Below are 27007 nucleotides of genomic sequence, written 5' to 3'. Positions count from 1 at the left end.
GGATCACAAGGTCAAGAGATCGAGACCATCCTGGCCAACATGATGAAACCCCGTTTCTACTAAAAATACAAAAATTAGCTGGGCCTGGTGGCACGCATTTGTAGTCCCAGCTACTCTGGAGGCTGAGGCAGGAGAATCTCTTGAACCCGGGAGGCAGAGGCTGTGGTGAGCTGAGATTGTGCCACTGCACTCCAGCCTGGCAAGAGGGCAAGACTCCATCTCAAAAAAAGAAAGAAAGAAAGAAAATATTATGCTAAGTAGTGAAATCTTCAGTCCTGCCCCCCTGCCCACAGCTCTTTCAGAAGTTAAGAAAACAACAGGAAAAAGAACAATTCTGTTAATTGAACCAAGACTCAAGATATCATTAATTAATCCAGGTCTCAGAAAATAATAATTAAAAAAAAATCCTGATTAGGTTACAGGACACAAAAGATAACAAGAGTCATCACTGAATAAGACTAGGAGGCCTTCCGGAAAGGGACAATTTTCTGAAAGGCTTGCCGAAACTCTTCATTAAACACAGTGTAGATTATTGGATTGATGAGGGAGTTTAAATAGCCTAGCCAGGTGAAGAAGTCAAAGAGGGCCGGGTGGATCCAGCAGGAGTCCCGGCAGATGGGGAGGACCAGAGACACCACGAAGAAGGGCAACCAGCAGATGATAAAAGCCCCCAGAATGATGCCCAGGGTTTTAGTGGCTTTCCTTTCCCGAGCCGCGGAAATCCTCTTGCGTTCCAGGGCACTGTCAGCAAGCTTGATTTTCACGTGGCTGAAAAAGAGAGGGGAGCCAGCCGAGTGCGAGTGCCCCTCATGGAGGCTGGGGTTGAGCGAACAGAGGGAGGACCCTGCAGAGCCTGTGATGAGGTGGGCTGTGGTGAAGCGCTTCCCATAGAGTGAGGGTGGATTCAGGATGCGATTCCGGGCCGCCCGGTAGATCCGGCCATATAGGATGATGAGCAACACCGAGGGAATGTAGAAGGCCCCACACGTGGAGTAGATGGTGTAGGAGATCTGAGAGGTGTTCACCAGGCACTCCAACATCTCCTCCTGGGCCTTGGCCTGTCGCCAGAAGAGAGGGGGAATGGAGATGCAGATGGAGATGGCCCAGACGATGGCAATCATGGTGGCCGCATGGCCAGCTGTCCTGCGTTTACTGTACTCCAGGGCATCCGTGATCGCCCAGTACCTGTCCAGAGCAATGACACAGAGATGCAGGATGGAGGCCGTGCAGCACGTGATGTCAGAAGACAGCCAGATGTCACACAAGATTTGGCCAAAGTTCCAGGTGTGGGTGATGGTATAGGCGATGCTAATGGGCATGACCAAGATGGAAACCAAGAGGTCGGTGGTGGCCAGGGAGCCAATCAGGTAGTTGGCAGGGGTGTGGAGCTTCCTGGTGAGTAAGATGGTGGTGAGTACAAAGGCGTTGGAGAAGACTGTGGCCAGTGTGATGATGGAAAGGACCATGGCAAGGGAGATCTTGAGTGCCTGGAGGGTCCTGGGATCCCAAGCCTCTGGGGTTTCTGTGGCATTCAGGGATCTGTTGGAGGCCTCCTGGGGAAGGCCTTCTGTTGACTGGTTCAGTGGGGACATGCTAGGTGGCTCTCTCTTCCCACAGACCTCCACACATTTGGCTCCTTCCTTCAAGGTTGTCCTGACAACAGAGCAAAGTCATCCTTCTGCTTCACACTGGTGGGAGCCATACACTAGAACAGACCACAGTGAAAAGGCCTCAAGACCGGACTATTCTCCAAGTACAGCTGTAATAAAATAAAATTAAATAGTAATGATAATAATAAACAAGACCAGATTATTTGAAGAACGATGAGACAACTACCACTGGTAGTTAAAGGTCTTTCCTAAACCACAGGAATTCCAGGATGTCTCAGGGTCCTGGAGCTTTGCCCAGCAGATGGTCATGCCCGGGGGACACATGCTGAGTTCGTTAGACAGTTATCAGGGGATCACACCCAGGTGGGCAATGCCCTGGGATTCTTGCCTGTGGCATCTGGCTCTTTTCAAAGCTTGAGTCATTCGTGTGTTTAATGAGAACTTCAGAATTCCCCTCATAATAATTGAAACGATTCTGGATTTAGGATTGCTTCCGAGGAGCTTTTAAAACTAGACACAAAAAGAAGTTCCAGCTGATTCAGAGAAGCAGTCCAGTCAGCACAGCGGCTCGCGGTTTTCCCAAGTTCATCTTGATGCATCCTGAGCTACTTAACTTCGGTTCCTGTCCCACTGATCGTTTAGAGCCTGAACAGACAAAACATCCTGGTTACCAAGACTTGAAGAATGCATGAGCTGGGACCAGGCAAAACAAACAGATCACTGTGGGCTCACGGAATGGGGACATGTTCAGAAGATCTGGGGTTTAAAAAAGAAAAAAAAAATAGAGTTAGGTTCTAGAAGGACAATGTGGAAGCCTGAAATGAACTACATGATTAAAAAGATACTACTTAAAGCTGGCCATGGTGCTGTGGAACTGGCATTCTAGAAAGTATCAGAATACAGGGGTGGGTGATGTGCCCCACCCATGCAATTCCCACAGGGGACAAAGTGTCATAGCTGTTGGAATCATCACAAGCTTGTTAGAAGTACATGAAATCAGCTCTGTAAGTTGTGAATCAGAAAGCGTCATTCTATTTATTTAGCAACAATGGAAACAAAATAAAACTACACAGAGAAAGATAAAGACCATCAGGAAAGAAGTCAAATTGTTATAATGTATTTCTCTACAAAGTAAAGGTTGTGACCTTTTTTCTACTTTTTCTACTCATTTGAATTTTTCAGATGTCCTATAGTGAGCATGAATAATGTTATTTTTAATTTATTTATTATTATTTATTTATTTATTTTTGAGACGGAGTCTTACTCTATTGCCAGGCTACAGTGCAGTGGCGCGATTTCGGCTCACTGCAACCTCTGCCTCCTGGGTTCAAGCGATTCTCCTGCCTCAGCCTCCCGAGTAGCTGGGACTACAGGCACACGCCCTCACACTCAGCTAATTTTTGTATTTTTAGTAGAGACGAGGTTTCACCATGTTGGCCAGTCTGGTCTCGAACTCCTGACCTTGTGATCCGCCCGCCTCAGCCTCACAAACTGTTGGGATTACAGGCATGAGCCACCGTACCTGGCCGGAAGTCTATTTTTAAAAATGTTTTTATTATGTTCGTTCTTTCTTTCTCTCTTTCTCTCTCCCTTCCTTCCTTCCTTCCTTCCTTCCTTCCTTCCTTCCTTCCTTCCTTCCTTCCTTCCTTCCTTCCTTCCTTCCTTCCTTCCTTCCTTCCTTCCTTCCTTCCTTCCTTCCTTCCTTCCTTCCTTCCTTCCTTTTTCTCTCTTTCTTTCTCCCCTCCCTCCCTTCCTTCCTTCCTTCCTTCCTTCCTTCCCCATTGTGGAAGTTTAATCCAGAAAATACATTCAACTTTCCAAATGGAAACTGGAAACCTAGCTGCAAAAAAATCTTGGGAACTTCTGGGTTGGCGAAAGTATCCAGGTGTCTGTCTAGAAGCTCCTGACCTCAGGTAATCCGTGTGCCTCGGCCTCCCAAAGTGGGAGGGATTACAGGTGTGAACTATCGTGGCTGGCCCCTTGAAGCTTTTTCAGACCTTGTCCTAGATACCTTTTCTTCTGGTTGTTCATTTGAATTCTATATAATAAACCAGTAATTTTTAAATTATTTATTTGTTTATTTATTTATTTTGAGGTAGGATCTAGCTTTGTCCCCCAGGCTAGAGTGCAGTGGCATGACCACAGCTCACTGCAGCCTCGACCTCCTGGATCGAGTGACCCTCCAACCTTAGCCTCCCAAGTAGCTGGAACTACAGGTACATACCACCGTGCCCAGCTAATTGTTTTTTGTTTGTTTGTTTGTTTGTTTGTTTGTTTTCATAGAGGCAGGGTCTTGCTATGTTGCCAGGGCTGGTCTCAAACTCCTGGACTTAAGCAATCCTCCAGCCTTGACCTCCCAAAGTGCTGGGATTACAGCCACGAGCAGCTTTAGCTCCTTAATGTTTTAAAAATCAATCACCAGCTGGGCGCAGTGGCTCTTGCCTGTAATCCCAGAACTGTGGGAGGCTGAGGCAGGTGGATCACCTTAGGTCGGGAGTTCAAGACCAGCTTGACCAACATGGAGAAACTCTGTCTCTACCAAAAATACAAAATTAGCCAGGCGTGGTGGTGCATGCCTGTCATCCCATCTACTTGGGAGGCTGAGGCAGGGGAATTGCTTGAAACCAGGAGGTGGAGGTTGCAGTGAGCCAAGATCGCACCATTATACTCTAGCCTGGGCAACGAGAGTGAAACTCTGCCTTAAAAAAAAAAAAAAAAAAAAAAAAGGGCTGGGCAGGGTGGCTCACACCTGTAATCCCAACATGTTGGGAGGCCGAGGTGGGCGAGGTCAGGAGATCGAGACCATCCTGGCTAACATGGTGAAACCCTGTCTCTACTAAAAATACAAAAAAATTTAGCTGGGCATGGTTGCAGCCACCTGGAGTCCCAGCTACTCGGAAGGCTGAGTCAGGAGAATGCTCTGAACCCGGGAGGTGGAGCTTGCAGTGAGCCGAGATGGCGCCACTGCACTCCAGCCTGGGAGACAGAGCAAGACTCTGTCTCAAAAAAAATAAGGCCACCTGGCTGGAAGTGGAAAAACCAGGTCCAGAGATCTCAAGAAATTTCTACCCTTGCCTACATTGCCTCAGTTGAGGATGAAAAGCCTTAAGGCATGCATGCATAGCTGGTTTGACGACCCCCTCCTACCCCCACTCTCCCCAGGCTCCACCCCAAAAGCCTCTGGCTGAAGTTTTGCTCCCATTTTGGTTCACGGGGAAAATGTGAACTCTGGTTGGCTCTTCGAAACTTTCTCCCCTGCAGACAGTCTGGGTGACTGAGGTGCGTCATTTCCCTTGGAAGCCTGGTGTGCCGGCCCCACAAACTCATGAGGTCACTCCTTGAGTTCCAAGCATTCCAGTGACCTCATTTCAGTGAAAGGCGTGGGTTCAGAAAGGCTCAGGAGGCTGGTGTGTGTGCAAGCCCTCCAGCCCTCGGTGACATCTTGGGAAGAAGGACAGGGACACAGGGACAGGAGCAGACAGACTTGGTTAGGAAAGCTAGGCTGTAGCTTTGAAAGAAGTAGCACAATTCAGAGGCTGTCTTCTCTCCTGCCTGCTATCCCCCCCCATTGTGAACAAAGGTGGGAGAAGTTTTCATAATCTAGCTGCCTTTGGAGACATGGACTGTAGCTCCATAAGCAACTCTCTCTTTCCCGTCACACTTCAAATAATAAAATAACAAATACAGGCCAGGCATGGTGGCTCACACCTGTAATCCCAGCACTTTGGGAGGCTGAGGCCGGTGGATCACCTGAGGTCAGGAGGTCGAGACCAGCCTGGCCAACATGGTGAAACCCCATCTCTACTAAAAATGCAAAAATTAGCCGGGCGTGGTGGTAGGCACCTGTAATCCCAGCTACTCAGGAGGCTGAGGCAGGAGAATCGCTTGAATCTGTGAGGCAGAGGTTGCAGTGAGCCAAGATCGTGCCATTGCACTCCAGCCTGGGCGACAAAGCAAGACTCCATCTCAAAAAAAAAAAAAAAAAAAAAAAAAAAAGTTAAAATGACAATGAAAGCCGGGTGTGGTGGCTTATGCCAGTAATCCCGACACTTTGGGAGGCTCATGTGGGAGGATCGCTTGGGCCTAGGAGTTCAAGACCAGCCTGGGCAACATAGCGAGACTATCTATTTTAAACAAAAGAAAAAAGAAAGAAAGAAAAATTAAAATGACAACAAGGTGCCATTTTCACCTAGTAGAAAAGTACAGCATTTTAAATCTGATCATGTCATGTCAGTTAATAAGAGTCAGCAGCTTGGGAGGCTGAGGCAGGATGATTGCTTGAGCCCAGGGGTTCAAGACCAGCCTGGGCAACACAGTGATTGGAGATACTTCATAAGCAAACAATTTAGTATTATTTCATAAAACTAAAGAAGCAAACAATTTAGTATTATTTCATAAAACTAAAGATATGATGACTACCTCATGATTCAGCAATTCCACTGCTGGGTATGCATGGCAGAGAAACTCTTCTGTGTTCGCTAGAAGACAGAAACAAGAATGGTCCTAGTAGCATGAAATAGCAAACAGCTAAAAACAACCAAACGTCCATCAACAGCAGAATGGTAGCATATGGCATAGTCCTACGATGAAGTGCTACAGAGAAGCAAAACAGAGTAAACCACAGCTACACACACCAAAATGGTGATTATCACAAACAAGGCAGAGTGCCAAAGTCAAAAACATGCAAGAAGAAACAAACTGTTAGGGAGATAAATATATGTGGCAAAACCATAAGGAAAAGCAAAGAAATTAAAAATATAAAATTCAGGGGCCGGGCGCGGTGGCTCATGCCTGTAATCCCAGCACTTTGGGAGGCCGAGGTGGGCGGATCACGAGGTCAGGAGACCGAGACCATCCTGGCAAACACAGTGAAACCCCGTCTCTACTAAAAATCCAAAAAAAGTAGCCGAGCGTGGTGGCGGGCGCCTGTAGTCCCAGCTGCTCGGGAGGCTGAGGCAGGAGAATGGCGTGAGCCCGGGAGGCAGAGGCTGCAGTGAGCCGAGATCACGCCACTGCACTCCAGCCTGGGCGACAGAGCGAGACTCTGTCTCAAAAAAAATAAAATAAAATAAAATAAATAAATAAATAAATAAATAAATAAATAAATAAAATTCAGGATAGTGGTTACCCCTGGAGGGAAAAGGACAGAGGAATATAATCATAAAGGGTTTTAAAAGTTTCAATTATATTCTTTTCACTATCTCAGCTCATTGCAACCTCCGCCTCCCGGGTTTAAGTGATTCTCCTGCTTCAGCCTCCCAAGTAGCTGGGATTACAGGCATGTACCACCATGCCCGGCTAATTTTTGTATTTTTTTTTAGTAGAGATGGGGTTTCGCCATGTTGGCCAGCCTGCCTTGGCCTCCCAAAGTGCTGGGATTATAGGTGTGAGCCACCACGCCAGGCCTTTTTGAGAAAGGGTCTTGCTCTGTCACCCAGGCTGGAGTGCAGGGGCGTGATCAGAGCTCACTGCAGTCTTGATCTCCTGGGCTCAAGTGATCCTCCCACCTCAGCCTCCTGAGTAGCTGGGACCACAGATACACACTACCACTCCCAACTGATGTTTAAATGTTTTTGCAGAGATGGGGTCTCCCTATGTTGTCCAGGCTTGTCTTCAAACTCCTAGACTCAAGCAATTCTCCCACCTTGGCCTCCTAAAGTGCTGGGATTACAGGTGTGAGCCACCATGCCTGGCCTTTTTTTTTGTTTTTTTTTTAGAGGGAGGATCTTGCTCTGTCACCCAGGTACAGTGGCACAGTCATAGCTCACTGCAACCTTGAACTTCTGGGCTCAAGCGATCCTCCCAACTTGGCCTCCCAAAGTGTTGGGATTATAGGCATCAGCCACCATGCCCAGCCTGATGTTCTATTTTTTAAGTAGGTGGTGAGTGCATTAATATTGTTATTCGTGTGTGTGTGTGTGTGTGTGTGTGTGTGTGTGTGTGTACTGCTTTGTAGGGAATGATGCATGTGTAATTTTTCTTTCTTTCTTTTTCTTAACGGGGGGATGGAGTCTTCCTCTGTCACCCAGCCGGGAATGTAGTGATGCAATCTTCGCTCACTGCAACCTCCACTTTCCGGGTTCAAGTGATCCTCCCACCTCAGCCTCCTGAGTAGCTGGAACTACAGGTGCGTACTACCCTGCCTGGCTATTCTTTGTATTTTTAGTAAAGACGGGGTTTCACCTTGTTGGCCAGGCTGGTCTTGAGTTCCTGACCTAAGGTGATCTGCCCTCCTCAGCCTCCCAAAGTGCTAGGATTACAGGCGTGAGCCATCGCACTCGGTAGTATATGTAATTTTTCTCAATCTATTTTGTATATCATGAAAAAGAATCCTATTACCAGCAATAATATGTTGATACATTAATACCTATTGATAATTTTTAGTGCAGAAGATCTGCATTCCGGTCCCAGCTCTGCCACTGACCAGCTGGGTAACCATGGGCAAAGCACAACCTCTTTGACCCTTAGTTACTTCCTTGGTGAAATAAGAACAAAAGCCTGGCTGTGCTGTCCCAAAGGAGTATTGAGTAGCTCCAGCAAGATCAAATGTATGTGATGTGTTGTGAACAGAAGAGTCCTGAACAAATGTAATGATGCTAACAAAGGAGGAGTACAGTGGCTAAGAGCAGGCATTCTCAGGTCCCAATTCCTGTTGGTTCGCTTTCTTGCTGTGGCCACTGGGCGAATAACTTCACCTCTCTGAGCCTGCACAGCCTCAGTGATGGAGATGATAATCCAAATCTCACAGGAGTTTGGGGAGAACTGTCAATATCATGGATACAAAATGCTCAACATAGTAAATTATTTCTTTTTGTTTATTTATTTATTTATGGACAAGGTGTCCCTATGTCACCCAGGCTGGTGTCAAATTCCTGGCCTCAAGTGATCCACTCATCTTGGCCTCGCAAAGTGTTGGGATTATAGGCCTGAGCCACCATGCCTGGCCTTGTAGTCAATGGTGACCACAAATGTGATTTATCTGGGTTCTCTATGGTGCATCCAACCAAATTCAGATATCCAGGCAACAAGATCACTTCCCTCACCAGAAACAAAGTATCACTGACCGTTTTGGTGAGAGATGTCTGCCATTGCCAGAAACCCAGATATACCAAGGAGCTTCCTCCCTGCCCACCCATTTTCCCAGGGGCCATCATAGCAGCAGCAGAAGCAAGGACCTTTCTCGGCCCCGCCTCCACCTCCAGGCCACAAGCATCTCCCCTGAAGTCCAGATCACGTGGACTCCAGCCACACCATGCATCTCCCAGGTCTGGCATCTCTGAAGAGGGGTGCAAAGAGAAAAGCAGACAGAGAGACTTATGTACCAATCTCGGCCTGTTTCAGAGACCACCTTTGATTACAGCTGATTGGACCAGGGAGGACATGTGACCCAAAATGAGCCAATCAGATTCTCTCTTGGGAGTTTAGACTGGTGACCATGGGGAGCTGGGCTGGATAGAAGATGGGGGAAGATAAATCTGCAGGCCAAGGGTCCTGCGGCTGGAGTCAGGCTGCAGCCTTTACCAAATCAAGGAAGGTTTGGGGGGAATAGAAAAGCCAAAGGTAAACAAAAAACAGGTCTGTAGAGAGAGGCAGGAGAACGGAGCAGAGAAAGAAGCTGAGGGAGAGGAACCACCTGTCCTGGGAGAGGAGAAGGAAGGAGGCTTCCAGGCCAGGGAATACTCCTTCCCATCCCTGTATGTCCATAAGCGACCTTCTATCCAGGAAACCTCATTTGTACCAACTCGTGTTTTCCCAGCTGAGCCAGTTCACATGGACACAGCAGCCTTTGAGAAATGGTAGTAAGACAGGGAACTTTCTTCTTCTTCTTTTTCATTTTCAGAGACAGGGACTTCCTCTGTCGTCCAGGTTGGAGTGCAGTGGCACGATCATGGCTCTCACTGCAGCCTCGATTGCCCGGGTTCAAGTGATCCTCCCACCTCAGCCCTCCAAGTAGCTGGGACTACAGGCACAAGCCACCATGCCCAGTGAATTTTCAATATTTTTTTGTAGAGACGGGGTCTCGCTGTGTTGCCCAGGGTGGTATGGAACTCCGGGGCTCAAGTGATACTCCTGCCTCAGCTTCCCAAAGTGCTGGGATTAGAGGCTGAGCCGCTGTGCCCAGTCAAGACAGGGGACTTTTGGTTCCTTCCCACTAACCAATCCCTACTGTGGGGTCCAAGTCCTTTCACCTCCTGGGCCCTTCTTCCTCATCTGTAAATTGGGGTAATGACATCTTTCACCCAGAATTGTTATGTGGCTTCAATGAAGTAGGGAGAACATGCCTAGCACAGTGGCTGGCACACAGCAGGTGTTTTTTCTGAGACAGAGTCTCACTCTGTTGCCCAGGCTGGAGTGTAGTGACCCAATCTCAGCTCACTGCAACCTCTGCCTCCCAGGTTCAACTGATTCTCCTGCCTCAGCCTCCCGTGTAGCTGAGATTACAGGCATGCACCATCACGCCTAACTAATTTTTGTATTTTTAGTAGGGGGTTTCACCATGTTGGCCAGGCTGGTTTCGTACTCCTGGCCTCAAGCGATCTACGCATCTGGGCCTCCCAAAGTGCTGGGGGATCTACCCGCTTCGGCCTCCCAAAGTACTGGGATTACATGCATGAGCCACCGCACCCGGCTAGCAAAAGCCGGCATCTTACAAAAGCAAAAGCCGGCCTCTTACAAAAGCGTCCTACCCAGAGCTCATTCAGCCTGCAGGAAGATCTGTCGCCTCCACTTTCTGAGGGCTCTTTAACTAAGTGAGTCATAAAACCTTGCCAGAAACAAAAAGGATGTATGGGTTTAATGTGTCCTTAGAAGCCAGTCTCATCTCTTTGGAAGAAAAAAGTAAGGCTCTGTGATAAAAAGATTTGTTGCAGTAGAATACATCCCCCACAGAGTAATTTGTGGCTGTTCTTGCCGTAGATGCTGTGTAGTACAGATGAGTGAGCTCTGGGTGGAGAAATCACTCTGCGCAAATCTGGACAGGGCTTTATATTTTACAAAATGCACCCACAGCTGTTATTTCATCTCATTCTCTCTCCTGCATGGGACCTCCTACAGCCTTAGTTTTCTCCTCTGCAAAAATCAGGGTATCGAGTCTACCTCCCAGAGATATAATGAGGGTTGGATAGAACATGTGTGGGGAAGAATCTGGGAAGTTTCTTTTTCTTTCTTTTTCTTTTCGGTTTGTTTTTTTTTTTTTAGACAGAGTCTCACTCTGTCGCCCAGGCTGGTGTGCAGTGGGGCAATCTCGGCTCAATGCTACCTCCGCCTCCGGGGTCAGGCGATTCTCCTGTCTCAGCCTCCAGAGTAGCTGGGATTACAGGCATGCACCACCACAACCGGCTAATTTTTTTTATTTTTAGTAGAGATGGGGTTTCACGAGGTTGGCCAGGCTGGTCTCGAACTACTGACCTCAGGTGATCCACCCACCTTGGTCTCCCAAAGTGCTGGGATTACAGGCATGAGCCACCGTGCCCAGCCGAATCTGGAAAGTTTTAACATGGGTATGGGTGTGTGTGTATGTGTATGCATCTCCCCCATTTCATGCTCTCTCTTTCTACCTATATCTGAATGCCAGTTTTAAAATCTAATCAGTATCTTGAGGTGTAAACAAATCAGTCTTGCACCTCAGTTTCTCTAATCATAAAATCTGGAAAATGGGCAGGGCATAGTGGCTCATGCCTGTAATCCCAGTGCTTTGGGAGGATGAGGTGAGATCACTTGAGGCCAGGAGTTTGAGATCAGCATGAGCAACATAGCGAGACCTCATCTCTCCAAAATATTTAACAATTAGCCAGGCATGGTGGCATGCATCTGTAGTCTTAACTATTTGGGGGGCTGAGGTGGGAGAACTGCTTGAGCCCAAGAGTTTGAGGTTACAGTGAGCTATGATGGTGCCACTGCACTCTAGCCTGGGCGACAGAGTGAGCCCCTATCTTAAACAAACAAACAAACACCTCTGTGAAACACAGAAAATAAAAGTTCGCCAAATTCCCAGCCCAGTACTTCCATTCCTAGCTGTACACCCAAGAAAAACATGTATGTACATCCACCAAAAGATACATGCAAGAATTGTTCATAGCAGCACTATTCATAACAACCCCAAACTGCAAACTACCTAAACAAGCGTCTACAGTAGAATAGGGCCAGGCACAGTGGCTCACACCTATAATCTCAGCACTTTGGGAGGCCGAGGCAGAAGGGCTGCTTGAGGTTAGGAGTTTGAGACCAGCCTGGGCAACATAGGGAGACCCAGTCCCTAGAAAAAAAAGTTAAAGAATATTAGCGCTTGCCTGCTGCCATGTAAGACATGACTTTGCTCCTCCTTCACCTTTTACCATGATTGTTAGGCCTCCCCAGCCATGTGGAACTGTGAGTCAATTCAGCCTCTTTCTTTATAAATTACCCAGTCTCACTGGGCATGTCTTTATTAACAGCTTGAGAACACACTAATACCATCAGTGTGGATTGGTTTTCATTTTACATAATTTTACATAAGTAAAATCAGAGATCTACTCATTTTTGCCTGGCTTTTTTCATTTGGCGTAACTGTTTTGAGTTTCATCCATGTTATTGCATGTTCTCTTTTATTACTGAATAGTATTCCATTGTATGGATACACCAAAATGTGTTTATCCATTTACTTGATGGGCTATTACAAATAAAGTGGCTGTGAACACTCATGTACAAAAAAAAAAAAAAAGCCAGATATGACAGCACCCCCACCTGTAGTCCCAGCTACTTGGGAGGCTGCGGCAAGAGGATCTTTTGAGCCCAAGAGTTTGAGGTTACAGTGAGCTCTAATAGTGCCACTGCACTCCCAGCCTGGGTGACAGAGCAAGACCCTGTTTCTAAAAAATAACTACTACAACAAACAGTAGAATGAATAAATAATTGTGACATAATCATATAAGAGAGAGTGATTATAAGAATCACTCTTCATCAATGAGAATGGTTCCCAGCTACACACAAACAGGTGGATGAATCTAATAGACATAATGTTAAACAGAAGAAGCCGGGCGTCATGTGTGATTTAAACTTCATAAAGTTCAAAAACAGGCAAAACTGACTTACACTGAGGGAAGTCAGGCTATTGTGTTTCCCGTGAGAATATAAGGGGGGCGTCTGAGTGCAGGTCATGTTCTGTTTCTTGAGCTGCTGGGTTCACTTTGTGAAAATTCATCAGGCTGCACACTTGTGTTTGGGGTACTTTTGCTTTTCTGGAAGTTTTGCCCTCCCGCCCCCCAAAAAATAGTGGTTAACTGCCTAAGAGCCTCAGGCACCAGCTCCACTGATTACAGGGAGAACTTGGAGTCATCACTGAACCTCTTTGCACCCAGTCCTTTTCCTTTCCTTCCCTTCCCTTCCCTTCCATTCTTCCTTCTTCCTTTTCTTCTTCCTTTCCTTTCCTTTCCTTTTTTGAGACAGAGTCTTGCTCTGTCGCCCAGCCTGGAGTGCAATGGTGCGATCTTGGCTCACTGCAACCTCCACCTCCCGGGTTCAAGCGATTCTCCTGCCTCAGCCTCCCAAGTAGCTGGGACTACAGACACACACCATCACGCCTGGCTAATTTTTGTATTTTTAGTAGAGACAGGGTTTCACCATGTTGGTCAGGCTGGTCTCAAACTCCTGACCTCAAGTGATCCACCCACCTCGACCTCCCAAAGTGCTGGGATTACAGGTGTGAGCCACCACACCTGGCCGCACTCAGTTTTTTCATGTGGAAAATGCAAACAACAGCACCAATGTCACGTGACTGTCACATGAGTGACAGAGAGGTAGGTGACTTGCCCAAGTTCACATGGCAGTTTGGTGTCCCTCTCAGCTCAGCTCGATGCTTCTACTGCCCTGTGCCACCTCTCCCTGCCCCCATCAAAAGGAGTATATTTTTTTGTCCCTTGATTCTGGGTTCAACATGGACTCACTGTGGTCAACAGAATGAGGCAAAAGTGACAGTAAGCTGGTGCCAAATGTAGTCCTCTAGAGGCTGTGCATGTGTCTGCTTGCACTCCGTCATTGCCATAAGAAGAACATCCCTGGGCTAGCACACTGGTCCCTGCAGGGAGAGACAAGGACATGAAGCAGAGCTGTTCCAGCCAAACCCAGCCTAGAACAGAGCCTCTCACACAACCAGCAGACACATGTGCGAGCCCAGCCAAGATCAGCAGACATACCCAGCCAAGTGTATATCCAGAGGAAAAGAACTCATTATACAAAAAAGATACTTGCACATGCTTGTTTATAGCAGCACAATTCGCAATTGCAAAATCATAGAACTAACCCAAATGTCCATCAATCAGTAAGTGGATAAAGAAACTGATTTATACGATTGAATACTACTCAGTCATAAAAAGCATTTAAATAATGGCATTTCAACGACCTGGATGAAACTGGAGACTATTATTCTAAGTGAAGTAACTCAGGAGTGGAAAACCAAATATTGTATGTTCTCACTGATATGTGGGAGCTAAACTATGAGGACGCAAAGGCATAAGAATGATACAATGTGTAATCCCAGCACTTTGGGAGGCCGAGACGGGCGGATCACGAGTTCAGGAGATCGAGACCATCCTGGCTAACACGGTGAAACCCCGTCTCTACTAAAATACAAAAAAAAAAAAAAATTAGCCGGCGAGGTGGCGGGCGCCTGTACTCCCAGCTACTCGGGAGGCTGAGGCAGGAGAATGGCGTGAACCCGGGAGGCGGGGCTTGCAGTGAGCTGAGATCCAGCCATTGCACTCCAGCCTGGGCAACAGAGCGAGACTCCGTCTCAAAAAAAAAAAAAAAAAAAAGAATGATACAATGGACTTCGGGGACTTGGGGGAAAGGGTGGGAGGGGGGCAAGGGATAAAAGACTACAAATAGGGTGCTGTGTATGCTTCTTGGGTGATGGGTGCACCAAAATCTCATGAATCACTGCTAAAGAACTTATTCATGTAACCAAATACCATCTGTACCCCAATAACCTATGGGAAAAAAAAAAAGAAATACCCAGCCAAGTTCAGATTAAATCAGCCAACTTCCAAATGCATGATTCATAGTAATAAATGCTGTTGTTTTATTTCACCAAGTTTGAGGGTAGCTTGTTACATAGCAATAGCCAATTGATAAAGTCCCTTCGTTCACTGAGTGTGTGTTTTTGTTTTGTTTTTGAGACAGTTTCACTCTTGTTGCCCAGGCGGGAGTGCAGTGGCGCTATTTCAGCTCATTGCAACCTCCGCCTCCCAGGTTCAAGTGATTCTCCTGCCTCAGCCTCGCGAGTAGCTGGGATTACAGGCATTCGCCACCAGGTTCGGCTAATTTTGTATTTTCAGTAGAGACGGTCTCAAACTCCTGACCTCAGGTGACCCACCCTCCTCCGCCTCCCAAAGTACTGGGATTATAGGCGTGAGCTACCACACCTGGCCCCTTCATTCACTGAATGACTGGATTCTGTCCATTCTACTGCCCACACCTAACTGCCTTGACTCTTCTCTCCCTTCTCCACTCCTACTGCCACTGTTCTGTTTCAGGAGAGTGAAACCATCCTTCCTGGCTTCAATGGTCTCCCAGCCTCCACTCTTGGCCCCTGCCCATTCTCTAACCATATCCCACCCAACTAACAGTCTGACCAGGTCACTCCCTTAAAATCCTCCAGTAGCTCCCGCTGCACCCGGGATTAAGCCCAGGCTTCACAGCTTGGTTTAAGAGACCCTTCATGAACTGGTGTTTCCTTCCATCTCCAACCCCATCTCTCAGCATAGCTGGCTGTGACCTTCACACTGCAGCAGCACAGACCTGCCTGTTCTTCCAGTACCCTCCTGCCATAGCCCCGGCTCCAGTGCTGTTTCCTGCTGATCCTTTTTCCCTGCTGTATCCTCTGCCTGGAAAATGTCCTTTCTTCAGTCCTCTGGCTGCCTAATTCCAAGTCACCCTTCAGAGTTAGGCTCTGGTGTCTCCCCAGGAAGCTTTCCCTAACCTCCCCCCAAGCCCAGCTTGGTTCAGGTACCCCTTTCCTGAGAGCCTGCCACCCTAGCTCTCACCATATTGGACGGCCTCTGACACAGTAACAAGAGCTCCTTGAGTGTAGGGACCATGTCTCATTCACCCCTGTAGCCCTGACACCTGGCCCAGAGCAAGGCATCAACACCTGTCTATGAAAGGGTCCAGGAACTGGTGGGGAATGGGCCCTGAGAACAGAGCACACGCCTGAGAGGCAGAGGCCCCGGGCTTTAGCTTGGCTTTGCTGCTAACTTTCTGTGTAACCTAGGATAAGTCAGTTCCTCCTCCAAGCCTCGGTTTCTCCAACTTGAAAATGAGGTAGTTGGATCAGATCAGAGATTCTCTTGGTGAGCATCAGAATCACCTACCTGCAAGAGCTTTAAAAATACAAGTCAGGCCGGGCACAGTGGCTCACACCTGCAATCTCAGGACACTGGGAGGCTGAGGCAGGCAGATCACTTGAGGTCAGGAGTTCGAGACCAGTCGGCCAACATGGTGAAACCCCGTCTCTACCCCCCCCCCCAAAAAAATACAAAAATTAACTGGGTGTGGTGTGTGGTGGCACGCGCCTGTAGTCCCTGCTATCAGGAGTTGAGGCAGGAAAGTCACTTGAACCCAGGAGGCAGAGGTTGCAGTGAGCTGAGATCGTGCTACTGCACTCCAGCCTAGGTAACTGAGTGAGACTCCATCTCAAGAAAAAAAAAGAAAAGTCTGTTAAAAACAACAACAGATATCTAGGCCTCACCCTCCAGGGGACAGAGCCCAGGCACTGATTTTTGAAAACTTCTCAGCTGCTTCTAAGGTGAAACCAAGATGAAAAACCACTGGCCTGGATGACACCTAGTTATCTTCATCACTGACAATTTGGCTACCTTAAAAAAGTCAAAGACAGATGAAACCTGTTTTCAAGGCCTTTGCAATGGTTAGGGAAATATGAGGCCCCAGTGCCTTCCTGCTTTTAACCTTGCACTGGATCTCCACAAGCCTTCAACAGGCAAGAGACCACCTCAAACCACCAAACACACTGTTAAAAGGCAAGGGCCTCTTTTTTTTTTTGAGGTGGAGTCTTGCTCTGTCGCCTAGGCTGGAGTGCAGTGGTGCAATCTCGGCTCACAGCAACCTCCGCCCACCAGGGTCAAGCAATTCTCCTGCTTCAGCCTCCTGAGTAGCTGGGATTACACCACCCACCACCACGCCTAGCTAAATTTTGAATGTTTTTAGTAGAGACAGGGTTTCACCATGTTGGTCAGGCTGGTCTCAAACTCTTGACCTCAACTGATCCTCCCACCTTGGCCTCCCAAAGTGCTAGGATTATAGGCGTGAGCCACTGTGCCCAGCCGGCAAGAGCCTTTGAAGTTAACAACTCACTATATTCACTCATGCTGTGGGAAAGTGGGTAAAGAGGTTTTAAATTCTTACCATCTAGCCAGGTGTGGTGGCTCATGCCTATAATCCCAGCACTTTCGGAGATGGAGGTGGGCAGACTGCTTGAGGCCAGGAGTTCGAGACCAGCCTGGGCAACATGGCAAAAACCCATCTCTACAAAAAATACAAAAATTAGCCAGGTGGCCAGGCACGGTGGCTCATGCCTGTAATCCCAGCACTTTGGGAGGTCGAGGCGGGTAGAACACCTGAGATCAGGAGTTCGAGACCAGCCTGACCAACATGGTGAAACCCTGTCTCTACTAAAAATATAAAAGTAACTGGGCATGAAGGCACATGCCTGTAATCCCAGCTACTTGGGAGGCTGGGGCAGGAAAATCGCTTGAACGCAGGAGGCGGAGGTTGCAGTGAGCCGAGATTGTGCCATTGTACTCCAGCCTGGGCAACAAGAGCAAAACTCCATCTCAAAAAAAAAAAAGAGGCCGGGCACGGTGGCTCAAGCCTGTAATCCCAGCACTTTGGGAGGCCGAGGCGGGTGGATCACGAGGTCAGGAGATCGAGACCATCCCTGGCTAACATGGTGAAACCCCGTCTCTACTAAAAATACAAAAAACTAGCCGGGCGTGGTGGCGGGCGCCTGTAGTCCCATCTACTCGGAGGCTGAGGCGGAAGAATGGCGTGAACCCAGGAGGCGGAGCTTGCAGTGAGCCGAGATCGCGCCACTGCACCCCAGCCTGGGCGACACAGCGAGACTCCGTCTCAAAAAAAAAAAAAAAAAAAAGAAATAAAAATAAAAAGAAAAAAAAAATTAGCCGGGTATGGTGTCTCAAAAAAAAAAAAAAAAAAATTTGGTGATATATATATATCACCAACTGCTCCTATTATTACTAATTGGGGGTGCGGGGAATGAATTAGTGCACCCATTTTACAGACGAAGAAACTGAGGTCCAGAGAGGTAAAATGACTGGCTCCCAGCCATACAGGTAATATATGGCATAGCTGGGATTGACAGCCAAAGTTCAGAAATAAAATAGCCACTATTGGCCATGTGTGGCCACTGGGCGCTTCAAATGTAGTCCCTGAGATGTACCTGGTTCAAAAAAAGAATGTTAAAAAAAAAGTGTAAAATAGCTCACTAATAAATGTATCAGTTACATGTTGAAATGGTAATATTTTGGATGTGGTAGGTTAGTAGAATATATAAATAAAATTTTCACTTTTTGTTTTGTTTTGTTTTGTTTTTGAGACAGAGTCTTGCTCTGTCACCCAGGCTGGAGTGCAGTGGCGCAATCTCAGCTGACTGCAACCTCTTCCTCCCTGGTTCGAGCAATTCTCCTGCCTCAGCCTCCTGGATAGCTGAAATTACAGGCGTGCACCACCATCACGCCCAGCTAATTTTTGTATTTTTAGTAGAGATGGGGTTTCACCATGTTGGCTAGGCTGCTTGCCTCAGCCTCCCAAAATGCCTGGGATTACAGGCATGAGCTACCGCACCCAGCCTATTTTCACTTTTTAAAAATGTGGCTACTTTGAAATTTCCTAAATTGAAAAAGCACATGTGTCACTCACGTTGTATTTCTGTTGGTTGGTCCTCCTCTAGCAGTGGCTCTTAGCAGCGGTGATAGTGCTCCCTAGGGCTCAGATCAGGAGTCTGTCCTCAGGGAACTGCATTTCCAGGGAGGGGGTTGGGACAGTAGGGAGGGGGCCCAGGGCCGCTATGTGGGCATGGGGATGAGGAGGGGTCGGAATGGCCCCAGTAGTAAAGTAGTGGCCAACATTTATTGAGAGTTTACTATGTGCCAGGCACTGTTCTAAGCTTCTCATGTATTAACTCATTGAAGTCTGACTGCAACCCTCTGTAGTCGATACTATTATCATTATCAATTATTCCCACTTCCCAGGGGAGGAAAGTGAGGCTCACAGAAATGGCTTGCCTAAGACCCTGGAGATGGGGCACTGTGGATCTAGGATTGGAATCTGGGCTTGCCCAACTCCACGCTCCACCATCCATAAAAGGTGCCAGGTAAAGTCAGTTCCACTTCCTTCTTTCCATAAATACCTACCCCACACATTCAAGAAATCTGTACTGGGTACCTGTGATGTGCCAGGCTCCACTACTATCTCCTGAACAGGACCTCTCTCTGACAGGCCTGGTGATGGGAGCTTGGCACAACCCAAAGGAAGGGGAAGGAAGTGGTGACTGCGGAGCTTCTCACACTTGAATGTGTACATGCATTACCCAGGGATCTTATTACAAATTCAGATGCTGGCCGGGCGCGGTGGCTCAAGCCTGTAATCCCAGCACTTTGGGAGGCCGAGACGGGCTGATCACGAGGTCAGGAGATTGAGACCATCCTGGCTACCACGGTGAAACCCTGTCTCTACTAAAAAAAAAATACAAAAAACTAGCCGGGCGAGGTGGCGGGCGCCTGTAGTCCCAGCTACTCGGAAGGCTGAGGCAGGAGAATGGGGTAAACCTGGGAGGCGGAGCTTGCAGTGAGCTGAGATCCGGCCACTGCACTCCAGCCTAGGCGACAGAGCGAGACTCTGTCTCCAAAAAAAAAAAAAAAAAAAAATTTGGATGCTGATTCTGTGGGTCTGCAGGGTTTTGTTTGCTTGTTTGTTTTGGGACCGGGTCTCGCTCTGTCACCCAGGCTGGAGTGCAATGATGTGATCTTTGGCTCACTGCAACTTCCCAGGTTCAAGTGATTCTCCTGCCTCCGTTTCTTGAGTAGCTGGGTCTACAGGCATGTGCCACCATGCCCGGCTAATTTTTGTATTTTTAGTAGAGACAGGGTTTCACCATGTTGGCCAGGCTGGTCTCAAACTCTTGGCCTCAAATGATTCACTCGCCTCAGCCTCCCAAAGTGCTGGGTTTATAGGCGTGAGCCACCATGCCCGGCCGGGTCTGCAGTTCTGATAAGCTCTCAGGAGATGCTGCAGCTCTGCCACACGGTGGTGGTGTGAGGGGTAGCAGTAGTGTCAGCCCCTGGATTTCAGAAGGGTATCAGGGTATTAGACAGGAAGGACTCTTAGGAATCATTTAGTCCGACTCCTCATGATGCTGACAGGGAAATGGGCTCAGAGAGGGCAAGACACTTGCTCAAGGTAACACAGTGTGTTACAGGCTGAGACCAAGTCTTCAGACTCCCACCAGGGCTCCTTCTACTGGCTCCTGCTTGCAGCAGGAATTTGAGTTGATGGACAGAAGTATCCAGAGGCTCTCAGACCCATTTCACACTATATACTTCTGGCATTTTCAAGTCTCCCCCCAGCTCTCATCTGAGTTTCCACACCAGATGAATAATCCTGGGAGCCGACTGGCAGGGCTGACCATACTTTGCAAGAAGACTTTAGAACTGCATCCCCCCTATACTGGAGCCCAACCTGTCTCTTCTCTTCTCCCACAGATGCTGCACACCTGGGTCCCCAGAGAACACTTGGAGCTGATGGAGTGAATATTTCCAGGACAGAGGAGAAGCTATCTTCTCTAGACTGGGTAAACAAGGTACTAACAACAGGAATTCATTTTCTTGAAACCAAACACCAAATTTGTTAGTGTTTACAGGATACGAAGTTGCTATTTACCATCTGCTTTCTCTTCTGGGAGCCACAATACAGCTGTGATTCAGAGCACAAACTTTGGAGCTAGGTACAGCTATGGAGTCAGGTAGACCGAATTCATGTCTCACCTGACCCGTTTTCTAGCTTTGTGACCTTGGGCAACTTACTCAACCTCTCTGTTTCCTCATCTACTCAACTACAATATACTTAAAGTCTACCACATGTTGGCACGAGCAATGCAGATGTGGACTCTGCTCTTAGGAGGACTTACAATGGCCCTGGGGAAACCATCCTGCAATGAAGACCACAGATATGATGAGGATAACGGTGGGGCATGCAGGGAGCTATGGGAAGGAAAGTAGGGGGACAGGTAGCCTGCTGCAACCTTGAGGTCTCACTCTGAAAGTGGCTTTGAAGCTGAGCGTGAGAGGGCAAATAGAATTAACAAGTGAAATCTCATACCATGTCCTGAGTTAAAAACAAACAAGGAATTAGCAAGTGAAGAGAAGCTGGGGCCAATGATACCTATTCCACAGGATTGAACCTTGGATAACTCTTCCCTGCAATACACTCCAAATCCTTTTTATGTGTGAATGTATGTATATATGTATGTATGTATGTATTTTTATTTATTTATTTTTAGGCAGGCTCTCTCTCTCTTTTGCCTAGGCTGGAGTACAGTGGCACGATTGTGGCTCACTGCAGCCTCAACCTCCTGAGCACAAGCCTTCCTCCTGCCTCACCCTCCCAAGTTGCCAGAACTACAGGTACACCATCATGCCTGGCTAATTTTTTAAAATTTTTTTATAGAGATGGGGTCTCCCTATGTTGCCCAGGCTGGTCTTGAACTCCTAGGTTCAAGTGATCTTCCTGCCTCAGCCTACCAAAGTACCAGATTACAGTTGTGAACCATCATGCCCAGCCCCAAATCCTTTTTCTACATTTCCTATTGTTTACCTATCCAGGGATCACATAGCCCGGTCATTTCCTCTCATCCTCCTATTCACCTGGACTGAACAGAAGACCCCACCTCCAGCCCACCTCTTGGCCGAGACCTTTGGCTGCAAAAACACTGCAGTTCTATTACTTCCTTGAGTCTTTGCACAGGCTATTCCCTCTACCTGGAATGCCTTTCTGCTCATGTCCCCCACCCTCTCGGGAAGTTTCCTGGTAACTAGGGAGGGACCTGATCACTTCCCTTCTCTACACCCCATTGGCCTTCTAATGTATACATCACACTGGACTCCCCTGGACTGGGCTTTCTTGCCCACCCCACCCCTGTCTCCTTGCTAGACTTGAGTTCCGGAAGGAAGGGGCAACTCATGCCATGAAGCATGAGTTGCCCTGTGTGTGGCATGCCCGTCCCTCTCACCCACCATCCAGCTCCAACTTCACTCTCAAGACCAAGTTTAACTCTCCCCTCTTTACTGAAATTTGTCCTCCTCCTGCCCAAGTGGAGCCAGCCTCTCTCTATGCCAACACAGTGCCTTGTGTTTAGGATTTGTAATACACATCTCATTATCCTGCAGTCCAATGCCTGGGTCTGTCTCCCCACAAGATGGTGCATTCCCGAGGCAGGGATACGGCTTTGTTCATAGCTGTATATTTTAGGCTTAATACTCACAGATGCTGAGATTTACTCAAAGAATGAATTAAAAAAGAACACTGACAGTTTTACCTTTGTTTGACTCCTCTCTCTGTACCTCTGACCCCAAATATCCTTTGGTCATCCCTCCTTGATGTTCCACAGGGGCCCTAAACTCAAGTCACCTCACTCACAGCAGGCCCTCTTGAGTGCCCTTTTTTTTTTTTCCTTAAGACGGGAGTCTCACTCTGTTGCTCAGGCTGGAGTGCAGCGGCTCAATCTCCACTCACTGCAACCTCCACCTCCCGGGTTCAAGTGATTCTCCTGCCTCAGCGTCCCAAGCAGCTGGGATTACAGGTGCATGCCACCACATTCAGCTAATTTATGTATTTTTGTAGAGACAGGGTTTCACCATGTTGGCCAGGCTGGTCTCGAACTCCTGACTTCAAGTAATCCACCCCACTCGACTTTCCAATGTGCTGGGATTACAGGAGTGAAACACCACACCTGGCCAGCGCCTCTTTTGTAGCAGACCTTATCCTGTTCTTCCACACCTAGCCCAGGCTTTGAATTCTTCCTCACTATCTTCCCCAGAGCTTAACCAGTTACTTCATAAAAATAATAAGCGTTGGGAGGCCGAGGCGGGCGGATAATAAGGTCAGATCAAGACCATCCTGGCCAACATGGTAAAACCCTGTCTCTACTAAAAACACAAAAATTAGCTGGGCACGGTGGCACGCGCCTATAGTCCCAGCTACTTGGGAGGCTAAGGCAAGAGAATCGCTTGAGCTCAGGAGGCAGAGGTTGCAGTGAGCTGAGATCGCACCATTGCACTCCTGCCTGGGCGACAGAGCGAGACTCCATCTAAAAACAAAACAAAACAAAAAAACAATAAGGAAACAGAGGCTCACATATCAATGGCAAGGTCTAGGGCCTTTCTCTTAACAGGCCAGACCTTTCATTCCCCTACACATTCTGTGTTCTCTCCCTTGTCTCCACTACATGTTTGGGGCATTCGTGCCTTAGTTCAGGCTGTTCCTTCTGCCTGGAACAGCACTCTTTCCCATTCCCTTTCATACATATCTATTGTACTCCTGTCTGCTTTCTAAATTTTTCTTTTGTTTTTTAGAGATAGGGTCTCATCATGTTGCACAGGCTAATCTCGAACTCCTGGGCTCAAGCACTTTGCCCACCTGGGCTTCCTGAAGTGCTGGGATACAGGTGTAAGCCACTGTACCCAGCCCCTCTCTCTGCTTTCTGAGGTCCTTTTCAAAAGCTACCTCCTCCAGGAAGTCTTCCCTGGTCAACTGAGAGCAAAATCTCTCTCCTTTAAGCCCTCTCTCGACTCCAGGTTTGTCTGTGCCTCTTACTGCCTACTGCTGGAAGCTCCTTGAAGATTTACCTATTTCCTTCCCCCTCCAGTGTTCACAGCACAGTAGACTGGCAAATAACAGGAAATAACTTCTCTTGCAAGGCTCAAGTAGGCTCTGGAGAAGGATCCGTATTTCCTCCTCTCCATTTTTGGTTGGGTGCAATGGCTCACGCCTGTAATTCCAGAGGTAGGAGTTCAAGACCCGCCTGGGCAACATGGAGAAACCCCATCTCTACAAAAACTACAAAAATTAGCTGGGCATGATGGTGCGCGCCTGTAGTCCCAGCTACTCTGGAGGCTGAGGTAGAAGGATGGCTTAAACCCAAAAGTTGGAAGTTGCAGTGAGCCCAGAGTGCACCGCTGCACTCTAGCCTGGGCGACAAAGCCAGACTCTGTCATTCATTCATTCATTCATTCATTCATTCATTCATAAATAAATAAATACATTTCTCCAACAGCTCCCACTTCACTCTGAATAAAATTCAAAACTCCTATGGCTTACAAGGCCCTACGTGATCTGCTGCCACCCCTGCCATCTCTCTGACCTCATCTCCTACCAGTTGTTCGTCCTAAATATCACCCCTTTGGCAACACTTTGACCAGCCAATATAAAGCAGCTCCCCTCCTCCACCACATCACCCTGGTTTATGCACATTTTAGCACTTAACCCGATCTGATATTTTCTGCCTGTTTGTTTATTGCATGTCTTTCCCACACGCCCCCCACTTGCCTCATGCCCTGCTAACATACACCTCCTGTCTAGCTCATCCCTGTATCCCCAGGGCCTAGAACAGTGCTTGGCTGAAAATAAATAGGTGGGTCAACAGCCTGAGGAGCAATCTGGGCTGGAGGCATACATGTATGAGTCATGTACATAGAGGTGATAACTAAAGCCAATGGGGTGGCTGAGATCACCCAGGGAGAGTGTCTACTAGGAGAGGAGCAGAGGGCCTGGGGGAGCAGAGCATCTAAGGGCTGTAGAAAGGAGAATGAAGCCGCAAAAACAACAGAGAAGACGAGGGAACAATGTAAGAGTGTCAAGTCACAGGGGCCCAGAGAAGAGTGTTTTGGGGAGAAGAAATGGTCAGCAGCATCAACTGCTGCTGAGAATAGTGAAAGACTGAGCAGGCCAGGCTCTGTGGCTCATACCTGTAGTCCCAGCATTTTGGGAGGCTGAGGAGGGTAGATTCTTTGAGCCCAGGAGTTCGAGGCCAGCCTGGGCAACATGGCGACACCCTGTCTCCACAAAAAATGCAAAAGTTAGCCAGGCAAGGTGTCGCATGCCTGTAGTCCCAGCTACTGGGGAGGCTGAGGCAAGAGGATCACTTGAACTCGGGAGGTTGAGGCTGTAGCGAGCCATGATCACACCACTGCACTCTAGCCTGGGTGACAGAGCACCATCCTGTCTCAAAAACAAAAACAAATAAACACAAAGACTGAGTGGTGTCTACTGAATTCAGCTTCCTGGAAGACACGGCTGACCCCTGCCCCTCTGTGGGCCTTAGACGGGAACCATCTGTGCGATGAAAGAGACCTCTCAGGCCTGGGAACTCCACACTCTGAGAATCTACATTTCTGCTCACATTCACATCACTCTCACCAAAAAAAACAGTCATCCATCTGTGGCCTAGGAGAGAAGGGATGACCCAGTGGACCCGCCCTCATTATTGAGCCATCGGGTAACTCTGTCAGTTACCCTGAGGAAGCATCTCTGTATTTCTGGCCCTGTACTAGGTTCTGGGTGGTGGTGAGCCAGCAGGCAGGCCTGGGACCGGGAAGCCAGCACTAGGGCTCAGGGTTTCTGTGGCTGCAGAGACATGATCTCCATCCCCCACCCCTGGGCTGCACTGGGACTTACTTGTTCATGAGGTCAAAGCCTTGGTCTGAGGGCGGGGCCCTGAAGCGCTTGTGGAGGTTGTTGTAGGGGTAGAGGCCCTAGCCCCTGCCAGTCAAGTCCAGCTGGCCTGGTCCCTCCCTCCTAGCCACCCTCTAGGTCCTGGTTTCCTGGATGTCCCAATGACAAAGCCTGCCTACTTCTCCCCACCAGTGGAGCAGGACTAAAGACTGAAAAAGGCTGGCTACCCCAGTGGCCTCGCTTGCTGCTAAGTGTCCCCAAATGTCCTTGTGAGGAGGACTGAGACCCCAGCCAGTGGCTGTGTGATCCAGAGGACAGCACAGACCCACACCACAGGCTCAACTGGAAAACACTGGAAGCTGGTTGCAAGGAAGAGTGGAGGGGTTGCTGCTGCTGCTGCTACTCAGAGAAATGATGGCCACCAGTGGCTGAGCTCTTGTTTGGAGCTAGGGGCTGTGCTGAGTGACATTCCCATTAGATTTGTACTGTAAGCCTGTGGGGTGAGCATTGTTGTCCCCACTTCATATGGGAGGAAATCACGCCTCAGAGAAGGTAAGGGCTTTCCCGAGATCACACAGCTAGTAGGTGGCCAAGGCCAGTTTGCTAATGCAACCACCCTGACTGAGAGCCCTGCTCTTAATCCCGAACTTTCCCAGACCTGGGGACTTTAGTCTTAGATTCTTCTACTGGTAGTATGACCTTGGGCAAGACGGATTCCCCACTCTCCCCATTTGTAATAAAGCAGATTTCTTAGCGCCCTTCCAGTTCCAGCATTATGTGATTAGCTAGGATTTACATAGAACTTTACAGTTTCTAAAAAAGCATCTAGCGCGGATCTCACGTATTCCCACGGACCCTGCAAGGCAGAGAATCCCCCTCTATTTGATAGACGTGCAAACTGAGGCTCGGAGAGATGCAGTGACCTGCCCAAGGTGACGGAGCCGGTCAGCCCCAGCCCGGAGCCAGCCGGGACTCCACACCGTACGCCCCTTCAACTCCCTCCAGAGAGGGGCGGCCGCTCCACGGCGCCGCGCCCGAACCTGGCCAGCAGGGGGCAGCGCCCGGCTTCCCTCTGCGACCGGGGCCCCTCCGGGGGCGTCGCAGTCCCCGGCCCGGGGGTGACTCCCGCCCCTCCAGATCTCGCCTGGGCGCTGGGCACCCCCCACGCGTGCGTGGGATCCCGCAGCCGCCCCGGGCGCTGCCTCAGCCCTCCCTTTTCTCCCGGGGATCTTGACGGCGACCCCTGGTCGCCTCCCTCCGGCCGGGCAAGTCCTCCGGGACCCTCTCCCTGGCGCGCGCCCGTCCGAGGGCACAGAGAGGCGGGACGCCCTGGGCCCCCGAGGCCCCAGGAGGGGCGCCGCTCCTGGCCTCAGTTCCTCGCGGACCGCCGCTGGGGCCAGGCTGCAGACGCTTCCACTCCCCGGAGAGCACGCGGCCCCGAGCGCTTACCCGCTGCCCGGCGCGCAGGTGCGCACACCCGGCGTACCCGCCCGATCCACTTCCTCGCGCGGCATCTCCCCGCAGCGGCCGCCTTGTCTCCGCCGCGACCCCCGCCGAGCTCCGGGGCAGCCCGCCCCGCCGCGCCGGGGCCCTTCCCGGCTCGCGCCCTCGCGATCCCGCACCTGCCTCCGCCCCTCCCAGCGCCCTGCGGCTCCTTCTCC

At 49.1% G+C, this 27007-nt stretch overlaps 1 protein-coding gene across 4 annotated transcripts; it reads right to left on the bottom strand.

Annotated features, from left to right (window-relative positions):
• Window positions 1-322: 322 nt before the first annotated feature.
• On the bottom strand, window positions 323-27007 carry HTR1D (5-hydroxytryptamine receptor 1D). 4 transcript variants are annotated; one of them, XM_015441004.4, is made up of 4 exons: window positions 26796-27007; window positions 13532-13662; window positions 6030-6088; window positions 323-2366 (listed from the first exon to the last, which is right to left on the bottom strand). In XM_015441004.4, exon 4 carries the CDS (start codon window positions 1590-1592, stop codon window positions 459-461), a length of 1134 nt encoding a protein of 377 aa, XP_015296490.1. In that variant the 5' UTR covers window positions 1593-2366; window positions 6030-6088; window positions 13532-13662; window positions 26796-27007; the 3' UTR covers window positions 323-458. The 4 variants fall into 4 exon arrangements, with proteins under 4 accessions (XP_015296490.1, XP_005544543.1, XP_045234327.1 ...); XM_005544486.5 differs by lacking the exon at window positions 6030-6088; XM_045378392.3 differs by lacking the exon at window positions 6030-6088 and having other exon boundaries at window positions 323-2255.

This window comes from Macaca fascicularis, chromosome 1, assembly GCF_037993035.2.
Source record: "Macaca fascicularis isolate 582-1 chromosome 1, T2T-MFA8v1.1".
In the NCBI taxonomy this organism is placed as follows: Eukaryota; Metazoa; Chordata; class Mammalia; order Primates; family Cercopithecidae; genus Macaca; species Macaca fascicularis.
This window is presented reverse-complemented; position numbering and strand designations above follow the sequence as displayed.